The following is a 17,832-nucleotide window of genomic DNA, read 5'->3' as shown; positions in this document are numbered from 1 at the left end:
GATTTTACAACAGCACTCAACAAATTCACAGCAGATCCGCCAACTTAAGTAAAAGGCTGTTAAAAATACATTCTAGGAAATAGAATAGAATAAGGCCTTCAAGGTAAACGCCAAAAAGCTATCTCAATAAATGAAATGGTACTCTGCCGAACGGCTTCCACTTGATTTTAATTCTCCTGTGGATCCTTACCTTTGAGCATTTCTCCAACACTTCCTCCTTGAACTGCAGGAACTTCTCCTGGATGGCAGGCTGGTTGAGAGCGAAGGACAGGAAGTGTGTGAAGGGCTGCTTCTTACGGAAGCTGTCCAGGAGAACATCGATCCGTGTTCGGGCAGAGATGACACCGCTGCGATGCTGCCCTGTAATCACTAAAAGGAAACAAAGCAATACCTGTCTGGTTTCTGTGAAGCTACAGTGAGACTACTGACACCCATGTCCATGCAAAACAAAGAGTAATTAAATGGATCGTGATTTTACATGATGCTTATCCATCTGCTTTAAAATATCAATGTTGGAGGATATTGTGAAGGTAAGAACATTTCACCCAGGAGATGACAGGAGGAATTAGAAAAACCTGCACAACAGGACCTCTCTACTGTTAGCCCCGGGCTCGCTGAAGAAGCATTAGGAATTAAAACCCCCAACCCTGCACAGAGAAATCTTGCCAGACTCCATGCTTGACTTAAAATGCCTGACACGGCTGTGCTTTCCTCTGTAAAGACAGGATGATGGTATCAAAAGTATCCCTCTGCTCTCAAGAAAGTCAGCTCTGAGTGCCTAAACAATAACCAAGAGTCTATCATTTCAGTGGCTCTTCAGATTTCTAGAGCATTATTTCAAGTTTTCATAAAGGCAGTCAAAGCGAAAGAGAAAAGAAAATCTATCAAAGATCAAGATGGCCTATATTGTTTGTGCATGCACTTCAAGGCACCAAACAGAGAACACTTGAGCTTGAAAGGAAAGAACTGCAAGGGGCAAAATTTTCTTGGCTTCCTCTTATTACATGTTTTCAACATCTCTCAACCTTCCTAATAGTCCTTCACGGTTCTCAGGAAGAAGTCAAGACCCACTTCTTGAGAAGTACTGCCACATTCCTCTGCAGCACCACAGCTGGATCCCCCCGTCACTTACTCCTCACAGCTCTACCACGAACGTAACTGCACACCGTGCCAATTATCACCGGAGCGTGCGTAAGGGGCCCTCCAGATATCCATTCAGGCAGAAACCCACATGGGCCAGCCCTTATGAGCAACACCTCCTTTCTTTTTAAGTCACTGGAAGTGATGAGAAGGAACATACGGTACAAGAAAGCCTGCTCTCACTATCAGGATCAAGTGAAGTGACAACACCAGAAAGGCAGCAACATCATCAACACACTTCTCATATTAAAGCAGATGCTGAAGTTTATTTTGTGCATAAATATACAACACGGTAACTTTTTCTGGATGTATATTACAGTTTCTTAGTAATGGAAATGGTATTATTTTAAAAACAAAACAAATCCAACACATTCAGGCCCAAAGTTCTCAAGCCAGTCATTTAAGGCCCAGAAGTGACTTCAGTGAGACTATCCTATTCTTTGGATTAGAATTTTTTTTTTTTCCCCCAAAAAAAACCTTACACTGATTTATAAGCATTTATAGACAGAAAAAATAAACTCGAGAGAAAAGTGAAGTGATTTTCCCAGGGCCATAAAGTGAGTCAGTGCCATGTCAGAAGCAGGAATTAAAGGAAAAACACCTCCTATACCCCCTCCCCGCTCAGATCATGTCTGTGCAAGAGCTAATGAGAGAACACCCATTTTGTGCATGTTAAACTCACCAATTTCTCCTTCGACTCCAGGCTTGGGAATGCTGATGGAGGTTCGAGTCTCTGTTTCTAGTCTCTTTTTGGTTTCCCCTTTCTTCCCAATGATGTACCTGGAGGCATAAAAGTCCAAGAGTCACCCACACAGTGTCGCTGGGCCACTCTCCATCACATCTGTCCAGCCAGCAGATTAACCGTGTCACGGATCAACCAGGCTCCGAGATGGCTCCAGGCAGCTGGGTGCCCCTGGACTCGGTATCTCTGTGCTAGAGAGATGCAGGCACCCAGCTCCACCAGCAGGTCCAGGCACAGCGGCTACTCTGGGACTCCACACGTGACCAGCCCAGGACCACCGGACGATGTTGACCCATGGCTCAAAACTGGCTTAAGCTAAAACAAGTCAGTCGGTCCATGATAGCTCTGCACAGCACATCCTGCCACAGCTTATTCGTCAGCTGGGTTATCCCTTTTTCCCATTACCTCAGCTGATGAAGAACTAAGGGCTCTTTTTCTGCTTTTTGCTTTGCTCGAGGTAGTCATTTGCCAGCATCCAAATACACAACAGAACACTTTTGCTTCTCTACATTACTGTCAAAAATAACTAGATAAAGCTTTGAACACTACAGGCTTCCCAGTAAACATCAGATTGGAGTCAATAGTCAATTCCAATCGTGTGTACTTTCTCTCAAAGCTTTCACAAACTCCCCCTGCCAGGCTGCTTGCCCCAGTTCTTCCTCCCCTTCTCCTTTTATGTTCAAGGGAAGAGATGCTCAAAAACTCTCCTGCCAGCAAGAAAGCACCACCTGCTGTCTCTGTCACAGGGAAGGCTAGGAGTCAAGCGTGGCACAACTGCACTAGAAAGGCATCGCCAATTTTCCCTTCCCAAACGCTAAAATCCACATCACGGAATACATTTCAGAGATCTGGCGCTTACCCCGACCTCAAAAAAATATTCTGCGCTCAACTGCTTCCTCAGCCAGCGGCAACTCAAATAAACCAGAAACACACGGGCTCACTTGTATAATGGGCTGGGAACGTCCACTTTGCACTGGAAGCCTTTCCCAGTCTCTTCCACCACAAAGGCATCACAGGGTTCGTCTGCGCAGTCACTGGGGCCTACCAGGAAAAAAACAACAGACCTTGTACAACCTCTCTAAAGTTTGGCAGCGCTTTATGTAGGACAATAGTCTCACAGCCGCCTTCTCCCAAGGTTAAATAAAGGAAAAAAATGGACTCCCCTCCACTGTGGCTAACTGCTTTTTATTTTACCTTACTACCAGCTCCGGAAAACATAATGACTGCTTCTAAATCCACCAGGCTGGGAGGCGTAGGAAAGCAGTAGTTACAGCCCAGGTTTTCTCTCAGCTGGAAGTTGTGCAACTACCCAGTGGGAATGGTCTCTTCTCCTGGCATAGTGGAGGCCACCAGCCCATTCAGAGACCCCAGCAGGAATTTAAAGTCACAGAAGAATACAAATAAAAGGTGAGGATACTTTTGGTTCAAGGGTTCAAGTACAGTGTTTTGGAAAAACAGAGAAATTCTCACACCCTCAGCATGGAAGAATAGATGCACCTTTCATCTGTGGGCCACAGTCGTGCCTGTTAGGACCAAACACGACTTCCAGAAAGAGGCCATGGTTTCCATCTCCTCTCCAACACATACAGGGACTAATTTGGGTGGCAAGCAGGTTATTAAAGCTTTGTTCAATCTGCTGAAAGGCAGGGTGGAGGGAGAAACAGGACACAACAGCCACAACCCTTTCCATTTGAGAAATAACAGCTGAGCTTTTCTGTGCCCACAACTCACGCAGAACTACAACAAACAAGCAGGCAGAAAGATAAAGTATAATACATCAGAACAGGAACAATTTTGCCCCCCAAAGAGGTAACACCTTCCAAAAGCTACATTATAAGAGGCCAGTTCTTCAAGGGGCAAACATTGCAAGGACAGAGGATCTTTAGCGAGCAGCTTTTACTCCTGCCATATCTGCAAATAATCACACTACAGAAAAGAAAGGCACTTCAGGAACCTGAGGAAAACAGATCTATGGAGCTCATTTTTTTTCCCTCTTTATTGGAGATCTTTCACAACCAGCAAACATAACCGACAGTCAGCAGCACAGTCACCCAAACCCCCATTAGGTAACTGGGATTACATCCACTCTTTGGTCAGCAGGATCATCAGGGACCAATGCAAAGCATTCTTCCCCCTCTTGAACACCTCACTCCACTGCACGGGCAGGTCCTTGTGCACATAAAGATGTCAGAGACAACACCAAGAGCTCCCTAGGTCCCCAGTGTCGATGCTTTCACCTGTAGCGCATCCTGACAGCACCACGGTCACCCCTCACGCAGCACTCTCTACCTGCACAGAAATCCTCCTCCTCCTCGTGCTGGTAGGCCTGCTCTTGAATGAGATTCTTCCTGTATACTCGCCCCCCGATCCTTATCAGGGTGGGTCGCAGAATGTCCATCTTGCTCCTCCTCCTAATGCAAAAACAAAGACAGCTTTGACAACTTATGCCAAGAAGAGCTAAATTTCAAAGTTTCCTCGTGAATAATTTGTAAGAGGCATTGGGGGAGCTCTGAGGTAAACAGCGAGGTCTGTACCTCCACAAGAGCTATAACTCCTTCTGTGCATATGCAGGAGAGACTTCAGAAAGGCAGTACCTTCTCAAACCTCAGGTCACTCATTCAAAGACTAATTTTATGAGAACTTAGGAGTATACTCGTAAAGCACAATCAAGTAAAACCAGGAAATTTAAGCAATGGTAAGATATGTAATGAAGCATCAGGTTTTTTGCCCCTGCAAGGAGGTCAGCAGCTGCTCACCGCTGTCCCTGAAACTCACAGGTTTTACCTAAACTCACTGCAGCCTCAGTCAATGTGCCATTTCAGCACCGTTCAGGATTCTGAACAGTTTCACCACATTATTTTCCATAGCTGCAGACCAAAGAGACCCCAGCCTCTTGCAAGGATTCCCCTACAGCACTGAACTCTCTCAAAACACCTGTCACCCTCCATTAGATTCTCAAAGGCCTAGGGAGCTTTTCAAAAGCAAACCCAGTTCCCTGGATCTGCTCGGGAGGTGGCTGGGGAAGGGAAACAAAGCGCTCTGAGGGGTTGGCGCTGGCTGGTGTAAGCTGTAACACCTCCTGCCCTCCACCCCAGAGCACCGTCGTAAGTTTGAGGCATACACATAACAGTCTTACGCTACCCCGCAGTATTCCAAATGATATTAGAAATACAGGGCACAGAGTTAAACTTTTTACAGTGGAAAACATTTAATGGTGCAGAAGCAAAGAACTGGCAGCCATCTATCAGAAACTTTACATCTTCCGTACTTTAATTTCTACATTCACTGAAATTGTTAACATTGGGTATCTCAGTTTGCCTTGTTTTTTAAAAAAGAAATTTCTGTTACTCACAAGACAAAGTCTCCACCAAAAAATTCACCTTCGTCAGAAGGTTTACCTGGCTGCTACAACAGAACCTGACAGGAAAAATTGAAGAGCTTGCCTTTGAAGATGCATTTATCCTAAACTGGATTTATTATATGGGGTGACACGAGGTTCAGAAGGTTAATGCTTTTCCCCTCAATTAAAGCCCCACCTTCTGAAATGACTTACAACCACCTGAACGTAAATAAAAAGGCATTCCTGTAGTTGAAGGGAAGAAGCGCAGATGTGAACTGTGCACAGAGGAAGACAGAGTAAGCCATGAAAAAAGCTCAGTGGTTTCAGCTTCCCCCCCCCCCAAATTGCAAAGCCGGTGTCACAATTTCTTGGTACAGGACTTTTAAAAAACACTCAGGAGCGACCACACCAGCAATGCCTGCCTGCCTGCCTGCCTGCCTGGGGGGGGGGGGGGGGGGGCCCTTGGCTCTCCACGCACGCAGGAAGAGGGATCGGGCCAGGCTCCTCACAGAGCCGCGGGGCTGAGCGGCAGACAGGGCACAACAGCCCTGAGGAAGAGCCCGGAAGCAGCGGGGTTCCCCCGGCCCGGCCCCCCGCGGGGCAATGGCCGCCGCAGCCGTTACCGATCGCCCCCCCGCCCCCGTCCCCCACGGCCACTTCCCTCCACGCCGGAAGTAGGAAGGGCGCCCGCCCGCCCCAGCATGCACCGCGAGCGCGATCACGCGCGCCGCTTGCGCCAAGCCGTCCGGGCGCCTAGGTAAGGTTCGGAGGAGCCGGCCCCCCCCCCGGGAGCGGGAGGGGAAGCGTCCCGGGAGGAGAAGGGCGCTCGGCTGAACGGGAACGGGGAGCGGGGGGGGGGGAGAAGCTGGCGCCGGAGGCCTCACTCACCGGGAAGCAGCTTGCTACGGAAGCGGGGGAGGGGCTACGGCGAGAGAGGGCGGGGGGGGCGGAGCCGGGGCGAGGCGCGGCGCAGGCGCAGTGGCGCTACCGAGGCTGCCGCCCCCGTCGGGGGGGAGTGTGGGCAAGAGGCACCGCGGCGCATGCGCAGTGCCGGCAGCCCCACCTCTCTCTCCCCCCGCCCCCCCCCCCGCAAAATGGCCGGCCCCTCGGGCGATGGTCGTGGAGGCATGGTCCTGGGCCGCCGTCCCCCTCCGCTGTGCTTGCCTCAGCCTATTTAAAATAAAAATCCTGCAGCTCTGCCTAGGGATCCGCCAGGTTTGCGAGCCCCGGTCGGTGTCACTTCCGCGCAAACCATCGCTTCCCTCAGGAGCGGGGAGCTGGGCCTGCCCAGGTTTGCGGAGGACGGTGTTCCTGGACGTCTCATAGCCATATTAAAGCTTTTTTTTATCCAGGCATTTTCCTTCACATCCCGTAAATGCCCAGGCTCCTCTGCGAGCTGCCACGCCGTTTTGTATTACTTGCAGTAAATGAAACAACCTTGAGTTTAACTGTGAATGAGCATACAATTTCTAGTTGTAACAGACTTTCAAAAACCCATTTTCTCACCTAAATCCTTGAGTGCTTTCCAAAGGCGCTGTCTGCCCAGCCTAAGGAGTCTGCAGAAGTGTATTAAATAGGAGGATAATAGAAATGTGTTAAATGGGCAGAATAATTGGGAAGTGCTTATAAGTGGTTTGGAGGAGTAGCAAGTGCTGTCACTTACAAGTGCAGAGTGACAGCTTTTTTACTATCGGAGAGGTATGTGACAAGTTTTAAGTGCTCCTTCATGGTAAACGTAAAGCCAATACCTCTTAAAAACAAGGCTGAGAAAAGGGTGCGCAAGATGCGACCGGGCTTGTGCTGTACAGGCAGATGGATGCTCAGCCATTGCCAGTTTAGGTCAAACACAGGGTTTTAAAAGCAAAAGCACATCTGGAGTGATGCAGAGGGCAGTTGCTGCAAATTAGGCCCGGTGTGGCTTCGTGCAGGATGTGACACTGGAACTGGCAGTCCTGTGGGCTTCCAGGTTTTATGAGGCAGCAGGACTTTTTCTGTGTTTGTGCTCCTGGAAACAAGGCAAAAAAAGAAAAAAAAAAAAAAGTCTTTTTATGACCCTGGGGAGCGGAAGAAGCACCAGACAGCTGAAGGCCAGTGAATTCAGGCCAGTGACCTGTGCCAGGTTATTTTTACGAACTCTCCGATCCTCCCGCTGAATTCCCAGGCCCCCGTTGTCCGAGGGGTCAGAGCGTGGGTTACCTTCAGTTTCTGGGTGCCACCGCGTGGTGCGACAGCTAACTGCACCCATGCCCGCAGCAGGCACGGGCAGCCTCTCCCACGCATGCAGGGCAGCCTCAAATCACCAGCGCCTTGAGGCTGCAGAGCCATGGAGCAGGGGCGGCAGCCCAAAACTGCACTCGCTGGCTCTTCCTGGACCTCGCCGCCGTCATCTGCCGTCAGATATGTGCGTGGTCACTGGCTTCGTGCCCTGGGAAACTCCGAGACGCCCTTCCTAACTCCGCTTTGGTCCCTTTTTGTTCTTCCAGGCTGGGACGGAGTGAAATGGCAGCCTCTTCCTCATCCTCTTCAGCTGGTGGAGTCAGCGGCAGCTCTGTAACAGGATCAGGGTTCAGCGTTTCGGACCTGGCGCCGCCCCGAAAAGCCCTCTTCACTTACCCCAAAGGAGCTGGGGAGATGCTGGAAGGTGATTGCTCCTGCCCTTCTCCTTCCCTGCTCCTCCTGGTATGCAGGCAGCCCTGCAAGGGAGTTGCCGAGCTTGGCACCCCACTGCCTTTTTGGACTTTAGCTGGCAAAAGCTGGAGGGAGGAAGGAAGCACGAGGTCTCGGGTAGGTCCCGAGCAGCCCCAGCTCTCCCACCAGTTGTTCATGAGGAAGTGATTTTTCTGGCAGTCACCTCTTTTTTAGCTCCGTGACAACACTTCAGACAAGGAAACAATCTACCTGAAAGGGAACATGACGGTGTTAATTGCTCATTGTTAGCTAATCTTTTGATGTCGGGCAGGAATTACTGTAAAGATAGCTGAGGCAGGAATATTTTTCTTGGCAAAATGCATTCTGGGTTTGGATTTGACTGGGCTAGTACAGGAGGCAGCTTGTATCCCTGCTGGCCAGGAAACGTAAGGCTTTCTTTTGCCCTCAACCCAAATTAAAACCTCGCCGCAGAGGTCTGCAAGAGGATAAATCAGGACTAGACCTCTCTTTTAATCCTTCGAGGCTTAAAGGATCCTTTTGGGCTCACTCTTGTCGGGGTGTTTCTCCAGGGCCACCTGGAGAGGGTCGGGGCTCTGATCCAGCACCGTGTCTTGCGTTTGGGTGCCCGAGCCCTGCCACCCGCTTCATGGTGGTTGCCTGAAGGAGGACTCAGGCACGTCACAGCTACACATCCCTGCCCCTGCTCTGGGTGAGGGAGGAAGGGCAGGTCCTCCACATGACAGGGTTAAGCCAGGGTCGGTCTGTCTGTTTGTCTGTCTGTTCCCCTTGAACTTCCCGTGTCACCATGCCGCACACTTGACTGTGTGAGCCTGAAATTCATTGGGGTGGCTGGGACCAAGGCTTGGGTGGCCCTGCAGTTCAGAAGTGACACGGCAGCGCAGGGCAGCTGGGAACTGATCAGTACATCGTTCAAGGACTGTTTTTATTACACATTAGAGCCCATATGCTGGTCTGTTGAAGTAATTATGACTAAAGGCTTGCTCATAGAACTTAACGAGCCCTCAAAACAAATTAAAATGATGAAGCACTTCATGTTACCAAATAGACAGGCAGCTGTTCCTCCCGAGAGGCACTCAGCAGGACAGCTGGGCTGAGGAGTCGGAGGAAAGGGAAGGGTATGTTTGGAAATAGCACAGTGCAGCACCAACACACCATTTCAACGGCTTGCAAGAGGATGCTCTGAGCACAGCAAAACTCCCGACTCTTCCCTCTTACCTGGGGTTCAGCTTTGGATTAGATTTTCCAGGGCCGGGGGTCTGTTTCTACCCTTAGTCTTTGAAATTGCTTCTCTCCTCATTTTTATGGCTCGGAGCTTTTAATTGATTTTGTGTTGGGCTGACCTCTTTACCAGTAACATGGCAGTTTGTCTGCTCTGGGTAGCAGCAACAACTAAACACTCTCCCTGTGGCAGGAAGCTTTAGGTTAGCTTTTTAATTTCTGAGATAAAAGGTGATACACCCATTCTTTCGTCAAGCAGGTACTAGTGGGGTAGCTGCATACCAGTTTCCTCTTCAAAAATCCCCACTAACTGACTGATTTTTATTGTTACTTTAACTATCTATCTCGCTTGGTTTTAAATAAACCTGTAGGTGTTTTGGTGTTTTTCAGAAGGAAGTAGTACAAACTATGTCAGTGCCTGGCACACAGTTAGCTATGTATTCTACATTGCTTTATTTCTGAGGCAGTTGTGTGATCAATTACTGACTTAGATGGCAAGATCCACATTATTTGAAATCCTTTATGCGGGGTTATGGTCTAAGCCTGTGGGAAATCATAAAGCATTATAAGGACACAAGTGTCTGAGCCCTGAGGGAATCGGAGACTGCCACAATATTAGCTGGCTTCTCCTTAGCTTACCTTCTATTTAAAATGGACTAAAATTGCTTGACAGAGGGGATGTAACAGAATGTCAGCCAGGGTGTCTCCCAGGTAGCACAGCCATTCCCCAGCAGCACCGGGAGCCAGCCAAAGCCCCACACAGGATTTGACTGCGGGGCTGTATGGGCCAGAAACCGGAGCGCTGCACCCTTGGTGCAGGGGAAAGTGTCAGAACAAGGCAAGTGGGGAAACCCACACCTTGAACATAAAATTAGAAGGTCGGTGGCACTCGGTTAAGGCTGCTCAGTCTTAAAACTCTCAGATAAAACTATGTCCCTTTTTCTGTTTACAGATGGCTCCGAAAGATTCCTCTGTGAATCTGTCTTCAGCTATCAGGTTGCATCTACATTAAAGCAAGTGAAACACGGTAAGCACTGAAGCACTGTCTATTTTAACTGCACATTGATGGGGGAAGATGGCAGGGGAGCACGGAGAAAAGGCTGACATGTTCTCGGGTGCCAACCACAAAAAAGCAGAATAGCCTTTTAAGTTGGCGAGTTAACGCTAAGTCAGACCATCATCGAGTCCTTTTGCAAGCCCTATGCAAAGCGACGGGAACCCACACAGCCTGGGTGGGAACAGACTGTGCCTTTCGAAGCTTGTTTTTCCATCGCTGTGTGCCGCGCTGCCTTCACGAGAGGTGAGGCCAGAAGAGGAGGTTATGGGCAGGAAACGCCCACGCTCTGATCTTGGCCCAGCGCTGACTGTCTCTCTGGCCTCGGGCAAAGAGACACTTGATTCCACCTTTGTTTCTCTGCTGAGCCCTCGTGACACTGGCAGGGTCAAGCGAGGTTTCCAAAGGTGCTCAGGAGACGGACACGCAGGTGCCTGGTGTGGCATGATGGGGCTGACTCCACTCCCTACCCTCCCCAAGAAAGAGCCTTACATCTTGTTTGAACTTCGGCTTCCCTCCTGGGGCCTTTGCCCGCCTCCCAGGTGCCTGTAACTGTACGATGGGCTTGACTGCACGGCAGCTTTCGTTCTTAAGACGTTGGGCAGAGCTCAGCACCAGACCATATCTGCTGCTCGAGGGTCACATCCTTTCTGGTCCGTGCCTCTTGTCAGCTAGAACACTTCCCCGTGTTGTCTCAGACCGGTGAGGTTTCCTGTGCTCCGCCGGCAAGGGTTGTGAGGAGGAGGTCTGGGGGCGTGCAGCAGCTTGCAAGGCTGTGATCCTCTATTTCTGAACCAAAGCACAAAGCCGAACTTCAGAGCCATTGTTTCCACAGCTCCGGCGCTACTGTGGCTGTAGCTGCTGGGGGCTGCTGCACAGACTGGCACCCTGATAAGCACCAGCCTTTGAAACTGGTTTGTGGAGCACCGGTTGCCTCCCTGTAAGAAAGGGGAAAGGCTTAAAAAAAGATCGAGGTCATCATTTTTTGGCTTGTTTGTTTGACAGTTCCCAAAAGCACTCGCTTGCGGGAGGTGGAGTGAGAACAGTCCCTCTTAAAAGCACCCACTGCTGCAGTCAGCATAAATCATGTACATTTTGTGTTACGCCTCTTGCTACTAAGTCGGCCCGTAGCAGGCCGTTTTTCCAAGAGGCCGCTGCTCTCTTAAACCTCCAGCAGAGCCAAGAGAAGGGCTGTTCTCATCTCTCTACCACTGCAGCTAATGTAACTGAAAATGGAGCCTGCGTGCCCGACGCACAACCAGTTTTAAATAAAGCTGAGAGGAACAAGTTGTCTTGAGGATCCCCAGGGAGGCAGCCCGTCTCTCCGCGGGGACCTTCGTGTCATTAGCGTGCTCTGATTGCAGAGCCTTTCTGCTACAGTCATCCAGGTCCCGCTCAAAGGACCCTCATTAAAATGAGGAGCTCCTCACACTGCACCCAGCTCTACCGTGGGCTGACCAAGCCCTCTCTGAACTTCTCTGTTCTTTTGCACTATAAATATTTACGCTAAAAAAATGAGCTTCATCCTATTTTCACCCCCATGCACTAATTGGCCTTGTGTTTCCCTGTTAGGACTTGAATTTACACGGCACGGGCAGGGATGGGTAAATACACATTCAGTGCTGGACGAGGCAGAAAAGCCTGTCCCTGCTTTCTCCTGTGATCTGGCGAGGTCTCGCCGTTTGCATAGGGCGTCGTGTAGAGTGGGTTTGCATTCAAATTGGCTCGGTGGGTTTTATTCTACTCTGTTCCCCGTTGACAGCTGGGAATTTGCATCTAATTGAAAGGTTTCATTGCGCTGTCATTGCAAACCACAGTTACCTTTGAACTTCTCGCAGATCAACAAGTCGCACGGATGGAAAAACTAGCCGGTCTGGTGGAAGAGCTGGAGGCAGATGAGTGGAGGTACAAGCCAATAGAGCAGCTCCTGGGATTCACTCCCTCCTCGGGCTAAGCGTGGCTGGATCGCTGCTGTCAGGGAGCAGAAGAAAAACATTCTCTGGCCTGGCTTCAAAACACACCCCCATTTATCAGGATGCTGACAGCTGCATCAGCAGGACTGGGCTTTTTGTTTTTTTAAGTTGAGAGTGGGGATCCCCCGCAAAGGTGCCAGTAAATGGAAATGATGGGATTCTTCAAGTCCTCTGCAGCGTTACAGGCTGGCAGGGCTCAGTTTCTGTAACTTAGAAGGTAGGATCAGTTTTACAGAACTCAAGAGAATCACCTTATTGTTTACAGAGGTGGTGGCAGGGGAAAGCAACCCAGTAACTCAGCCTGGCCTTTCCCCAGTGCATGGCCGAAGGGCCGGGTGATCGGCAGGCTGGGAAGCCTGCATCTTTGCCGCTCAAGCCAGGCCTCTGTAGAGCGGAAGTACGACGCCCTGCCAAAAACGCTCTTCAGCCCTAGCCGTTGTTTTGGGGGATGAACAGGACGAGAACTGTCCCGGGTCAGTTGAGAGGGGGCAAGCGGTGACACTTTCTCCAGAGGTACCTCGTGTATCACTGAAGCTGTTTTCTCTCCGTTGCTGTTTTTCTTGTGTCTGCATAGCGCGTGCCGGTAGGACACTGCTCTCTAATGCAGGAGGTGTATCTTTAATACCCTGAAACTCTTTTTTTCCTCTTTATTATATATTAGATTGCTCTGTGATAATAAAATAATTCTGTCTTTGAAACCGTTTATCTTTTCAAAGCTTGGTGGGGGGGGGGCCTGATGAAAGAAACAATTCACCATTCGGTAGGTAACAGGAGGTTTAATGAAGCTCAGAGGCAGCTTGGCTGTTATGATGGTCAGCTTAAGTTCAATTTAAAAAAAAATCCTCTGAGAGCAGCCAAACCACACTTGCTTTACGCTCCAAAGTGGATTGATTTAAATCAGATTTTAATCCTGGTTTAACTCGGCCAGCAGAAAACCCTTATTTAAATCCATCCATTTTAATCATCTTGTTTTTCATTTGTACTTCACTTCTGTTCTTGAGGGGAACGGGATTTCCATTTTCTGGCATAACCATTTCAACATGTTAATTTTCCATTGATTAGAGCCTTAACACCACGTTTTTGCTAGCCAGCAGGGGGATAGGCTCTGCACAGTATTTAAGCAATTGTACAACTTAATGCTCCCAATGCCTAATTCTTCCACTTTCAACATCTTATTTATGAGACGATTTTATTTTTACTTGCTTTTTCAGTCCAGCCACATCTGGACTGAAAGAGATTCATTTGAATCCATCCCCATCTGAGCTATATCACTGGCAATTTGTGTTAGCTAAAACTAATGGGAAAAAGTTCTGCGTTCGTTTCTGTTTATAGATTAGTTCTAGTATCAGAGTCAGCTTTTTGTGATCCAGAGCCACATGCCACCCAAAAGCCAGCCCCGATCTGCAGATGCAGCCCCAGTCCCAGCTCCGCACCCGTGGAAATTTGCTCTACGGTTTCCAAAACCGTGTACGGGTGTTCTCACGTAAGGCTACAGCTCAGCTGAGACGTGTCCCATACCGCCTCCCCCGTGCACGGCCCGGAAAACCTCCTCCCTGGTCCTGGAGGGCCGCCAGCCCCTGATCTGCAGGGGCCTCCTGCACAGTAAGCAGCTCCTCGGCCAGTATCGCTTTAAACGTGACGGCATTCGGTATTAAAACTCCATCCCAGATGGGGTTATTTTGAAAAGAAGGGAGCGTTTCAATCGTCGACTTGTTTGTTTGTTTTACATCATCTATTTTTAATCCTGCTTACTCCAGCCACCTAAACTTACCTTGGCCAAACTTGCCAAAAATACCCCCCCATATCAAGACAACATCGTGGGGTTTGGGAGCGGAGCCCCGCGCCTTCTGCTGCCGACCACGCAGCAGCGCCCCGAACCCCCCTTGCTCGCACCGAGTCCCACCCACTCGCCGACCCTACGTGCTGCAACCGGCGTAATCAGATGCAGAAAGAGCTTTTCCTTTTTACTGCTCGACGGGAAACTTTTCCACTCCGCCAGCCCTCTGGGGACGCCAGGGGATCGGCGCCTGCGGCTCTGCCGGCGGGATGCGGTGCCCAAGCATTGCCCACATCTCCCTGCGAGCCCAGCTCGTGCCGAAGGGTCCGAAACATGGCGGGGCTGAGATTTCTCCAGAGCAGCCCCCCCCTTGCCCTCCTCCCATTCCTTGTTTTCCAGCCATTTCTCGGCGGTGTGCCGGGCTCATGGCTGGATGGAGCAGGAGCAGGGAACGGCCCCAGCTCCGTGCCGTACATGGCTTGTTTGTATGTGTGCCCAGCACCAAAATAGACACATGTGTGAGAGCCATTCAGAGGAAGTGAAAAGTTCACCCTGTACAGTACTACAAATGCAAAAACATGTTGTTGGCTGTTCCCTCCTCCTGCTCAGTAAACACTTTATGTAAGGCGGCGAAAACCAGAGGGATTGCTGCACGGTAAAATAGAAAAAAAACAACCTGCGCTCCCCCTCCTCCAAATACAGGTTTTCCCTGGCAGCTGGAAACTCCTCAGCTGCCCTATTTCTGCTTTGCAGATCTGTGGGGCAGAGCTGGCGGTTAACTATTCCTCCTCGGGGTTTTGAAGCACCGTTCCCCAAAGCTCGGGGTGGGGGGGTCTCTGCAGCATCGCCGGGGGCTCGGCGAGCAGCTTGGGGGGGCTATTTGGAGGCTGCAGCTGGGAGCAGAGCGGCAGGGGGAAGGGAGCCTGTCAGCTGCGAGCAAAAGTTGATGCGGGGAGGGGAGGGAAAATAAAAAAAAAAAAAAAAGCTGAACAAAGAGCTCCGTTCAGGGCTGCTGGTTGGTTTTCCTGTGGGTGCTCGCAGCAGAACGTTATGTACCGGCGTGCAAGTCCCACTCGCGCCTCCCTTCTCTGGCTCCTCGCGCTGCTGGCCATGGCCCCAGCGCCGGGGACGGTGCCAAGGCACGCGCTTGCCTTGCCGCCCGGCCAAAACACCGGGCCGGGGAGGGCCTCTCCCCCTCCCCATGCCGAGGATGCAGGAGTGTGGGGCAGCACCTCGGCAGCCCTCCACCAAAACACCGGCTCCCGGTTTTTGCCTGGGACGGGGCGAAAGCATCCAAGGGGAGATGAATTTCACAGCCCCCCACCCTGCAAATGGCACGGTGCCAACCCGGCACTCGGTGTCTCAGCTGCCAAAACCCATCCACCGACCTCCTCGGACGCACGTTCCTTGTTTCTATGCCCGACTCCCGCACGTCGCGGGTAGGCAGCCTGCCTGCAGCTGCTTGTCCCGGGGGTGAGAGACGGGCCCGAAAGGTTTGGCTGTGGCAGAGACCTGCCCGGCCGGCGGCACGCCGGGACCTGCTGCGGAATCCCACCCAGCCCGCAGCCTTCAGCTTGCCTGTTAGAGACGGCCGTGGGCTCGGCGCGGTGGCGAAGGATGCGTGGGGTCACCCCTGGTGTACCCGTCACCCCCCGCCACCACCAGGGAGCCGGTGACCGAGGACAGAGGCAGAAGGGGTGCAAAGGACACCCACCCTGCAGGTACTTAGGGGACACCCCGAAAACCGTGGCCTCCCCCCCCACCAGCTCAGCCCTTTCGTTACATTCCCCAGGTGAATGTTTGGACACAGAGGGTCACACCAGCCTCTGCGCCAACCCTGGCCAGCCATCGTGTGTCGAAATAATGTGTAAATCTACCTAAAAGCAGCTTTTTGGCCCACGGAACTGCTGGGAACCAATGTGAAGATGAAGACGACACCATGGGCAGTGGGAGCCACACCATGGGGCAGGAATCTGTCCCCCCCCAACCCGGCATACGCGGGGCACAGTTTGCACCCGACGTGCGCCAAGGCACTCACTGAGCACACCCCCACACACAACCGGTACATCTCCTCCCTTCCTCCTCCTCCTCCTCCTCCTCCTCCTTCTCCCCAGCCCCCTCCCCCTGCAGTCCTGCAAAACCGCTGAGCTCAGCACATCCCGGGCAGGGGCCCAGCAAGGACCCTCCCCAACGCCAGCCGCCCCCGCCAGCTCCCGCTTAACCCTTTGCAAAGCCGGTCAGGCTGGAAATCGGAGTGATCGAGCAAACAAATTTCATCATGGGGCGAGGGGCCGGAGGGGGGGGGTGTCCCACAAGGCGCAGCCAGCCGGGAACAGGCTGTCCAGAAAGTTTCATCCATCATCCTGAAGCCCCCTCTGCTCTCCCCAGAAAGGACGGCAGGTTGGGGGGAAAGACACGCCACTCAGCCACAAAAATCACGCTGGGTTTACGCCAGCAGCAGTACCCGGGAGGGGGAAGCGCAAGGATTACTAATACTGTAGTTAAAAGTTTGCTTTCTAGCCCCAAACCATTTCTAGAGGCTCCGCTGCAGAAGAGCAGCCCGGGTCGCAGTCTCTTTTGGGAAGGAAAATGAGCTGCAAGCCCCGCAACGCCTCCCCTCCCAGCAGAAGCGCGAGTGCTCAGCAGCCCATTAGGATTATTTTATTTCAGAGATCAGAAGTCACGTTTCACTTTAAAACTTGCTGTCACACCAGAGGCTGCCTGCTCCCCTGCCTACCAGGCAATGTTATGGCAAAGAAAGAAAAATATTTATGCTCGGCTTCAGAATTCAAGCTTATTTTTAGCAAGGCGCCTTCCCTGTGGTCCTTTACCTCTTTTTTGTTTATTTGCCGTTTTCCCCCTGGTTTGACCCCAAAGCCAGCAGTTCCCCATCTATTTTCAGCCTCGCCCAGCGAACATTCGTACCAATGACTTGGTGATTGTGGGGAGAAAAAACCCACGAGCTGGATTTTGTTAAAAACAGGATCCCAAGCACAATCCAACCATTTCTGAGTGCACGTGTGTATATTTCACTGCATTGCGCGGCGAGTGCGCAAATATCCGCGTATATTTTTAACAGCTGGGGTTGGGGTTTGTTCATTTTTTGTCCCAAAAAGCAGAGCAGTAGCCCTGCGTGCCCCGGGCACGAGCCAGGGCTTGTTCCCAGCTCCCCGCACATCCCCTCCACCCCACCACTCCCTGGGATGCTACCCGCTCCTCCGGCTTGGACCTCTGTTCCCAAAATGGTGACAGATTCAAGCCCCACTTCTCCTTTGACCCCTAAAAAGCAATTTCCCCACCGCTACAGCTGCTGGTGGGGTGCCTGGACCCTCCACGCCCACCACCCTGCAGCTCTTGGGTGGGAGGATTTGTCCCCGTCTCCCCCACGGCAGAGGTCACAGGCGGCGGGCGCTGTCCCCCTTGCTCCCGGCCAGTGTTGGCTCTCTGCAGCGTTTACCGCTGCGTTATCAATCTCTGCTCAGGAAGGACAGTACCCAAGATAGGTCCCGGAGTGACTTCAGAGCCTGCTCAGCTCCTCCGATAAAGCCACAGGCAGCGCGGGAGGACAAACAAAGCCCCTTATCGCCAATTAATGAGCCTTCATTTGGCTCCCCGCGCTCCTCAGGGTCTGGCTTCGGAAAGGTCACGTACGCAGGGGTAGGCACGCACGGACCCGTGGGGAGGACACACGCTTCCAGAGCAGAGGGCTCAGAGGAGGACAGCGTCTCGCCCCCGTTTTAGGAGACCGCTGGGGGAGGCAGACACCTGGCACTGAACAAAATCCCCCGCCCCAGCCGTGCCCTCCTCTCGCCCCCCCTCAGCACCCTCTGATTTTTAATGCTGTTTCACTCCGACAGCCCTTATTTTCTTAAAGACACCTGGACAACTCCGGCTAATGGGACACTGGCAGCGCCCCGG

The 17,832-nt window shown here is 51.6% G+C and overlaps 2 protein-coding genes across 11 annotated transcripts in view; one reads left to right on the top strand and one right to left on the bottom strand.

Annotated features, from left to right (window-relative positions):
• ASCC1 (activating signal cointegrator 1 complex subunit 1) overlaps positions 1-6,225 on the bottom strand; it is a 41,468-nt gene extending 35,243 nt beyond the window's left edge. For 4 of the 9 annotated variants that reach the window (XR_005933506.1, XM_041127157.1, XM_041127158.1 and 1 more), the window contains exons 1-5: positions 5,281-5,412; positions 4,172-4,293; positions 2,824-2,923; positions 1,823-1,920; positions 191-369 (exon numbers count right to left, since the gene is read on the bottom strand). Coding sequence is in view for 8 of the 9 variants with exons in the window: in XM_041127157.1 (XP_040983091.1) it covers positions 191-369; positions 1,823-1,920; positions 2,824-2,923; positions 4,172-4,293; positions 5,281-5,339 (558 nt within the window). In the remaining variant the exon portion in view is untranslated. Of the gene's footprint in view, positions 1-190; positions 370-1,822; positions 1,921-2,823; positions 2,924-4,171; positions 4,294-5,262; positions 5,856-6,110 lie in introns of those variants that run through there. The other 5 variants (XM_041127161.1, XM_041127159.1, XM_041127162.1 and 2 more) reach the window with 5 other exon arrangements.
• On the top strand, positions 5,892-12,835 carry ANAPC16 (anaphase promoting complex subunit 16). Of its 2 annotated transcripts, none has more exons than XM_030029858.2 (4): positions 5,892-5,979; positions 7,706-7,863; positions 10,063-10,137; positions 12,003-12,835. In XM_030029858.2, the coding sequence occupies exons 1-4, from the start codon at positions 5,924-5,926 to the stop codon at positions 12,116-12,118; spliced, it is 405 nt and encodes a 134-aa protein (XP_029885718.1). In that variant the 5' UTR covers positions 5,892-5,923; the 3' UTR covers positions 12,119-12,835. The 2 variants fall into 2 exon arrangements, with proteins under 2 accessions (XP_029885718.1, XP_040983099.1); XM_041127165.1 differs by lacking the exon at positions 5,892-5,979 and adding an exon at positions 6,411-6,513.
• The last annotated feature ends 4,997 nt before the right edge of the window (positions 12,836-17,832 follow it).

This window comes from Aquila chrysaetos, chromosome 11, assembly GCF_900496995.4.
Source record: "Aquila chrysaetos chrysaetos chromosome 11, bAquChr1.4, whole genome shotgun sequence".
Taxonomy (NCBI): domain Eukaryota; kingdom Metazoa; phylum Chordata; class Aves; order Accipitriformes; family Accipitridae; genus Aquila; species Aquila chrysaetos.
The sequence above is the reverse complement of the archived record's forward strand: the minus strand, read 5'-3'. Positions and strand labels throughout refer to the sequence as shown.

Bases quoted from the DNA above. Each gene is read 5' to 3' on its own strand.
- ANAPC16 (XM_030029858.2), top strand. From the start codon at position 5,924: ATGCACCGCGAGCGCGATCACGCGCGCCGCTTGCGCCAAGCCGTCCGG. The intron at 5,980-7,705 runs GTAAGGTTCGGA...TTGTTCTTCCAG, and splicing joins CAAGCCGTCCGGGCGCCTAG to GCTGGGACGGAGTGAAATGG. The intron at 7,864-10,062 runs GTGATTGCTCCT...TTCTGTTTACAG, and splicing joins AGCTGGGGAGATGCTGGAAG to ATGGCTCCGAAAGATTCCTC.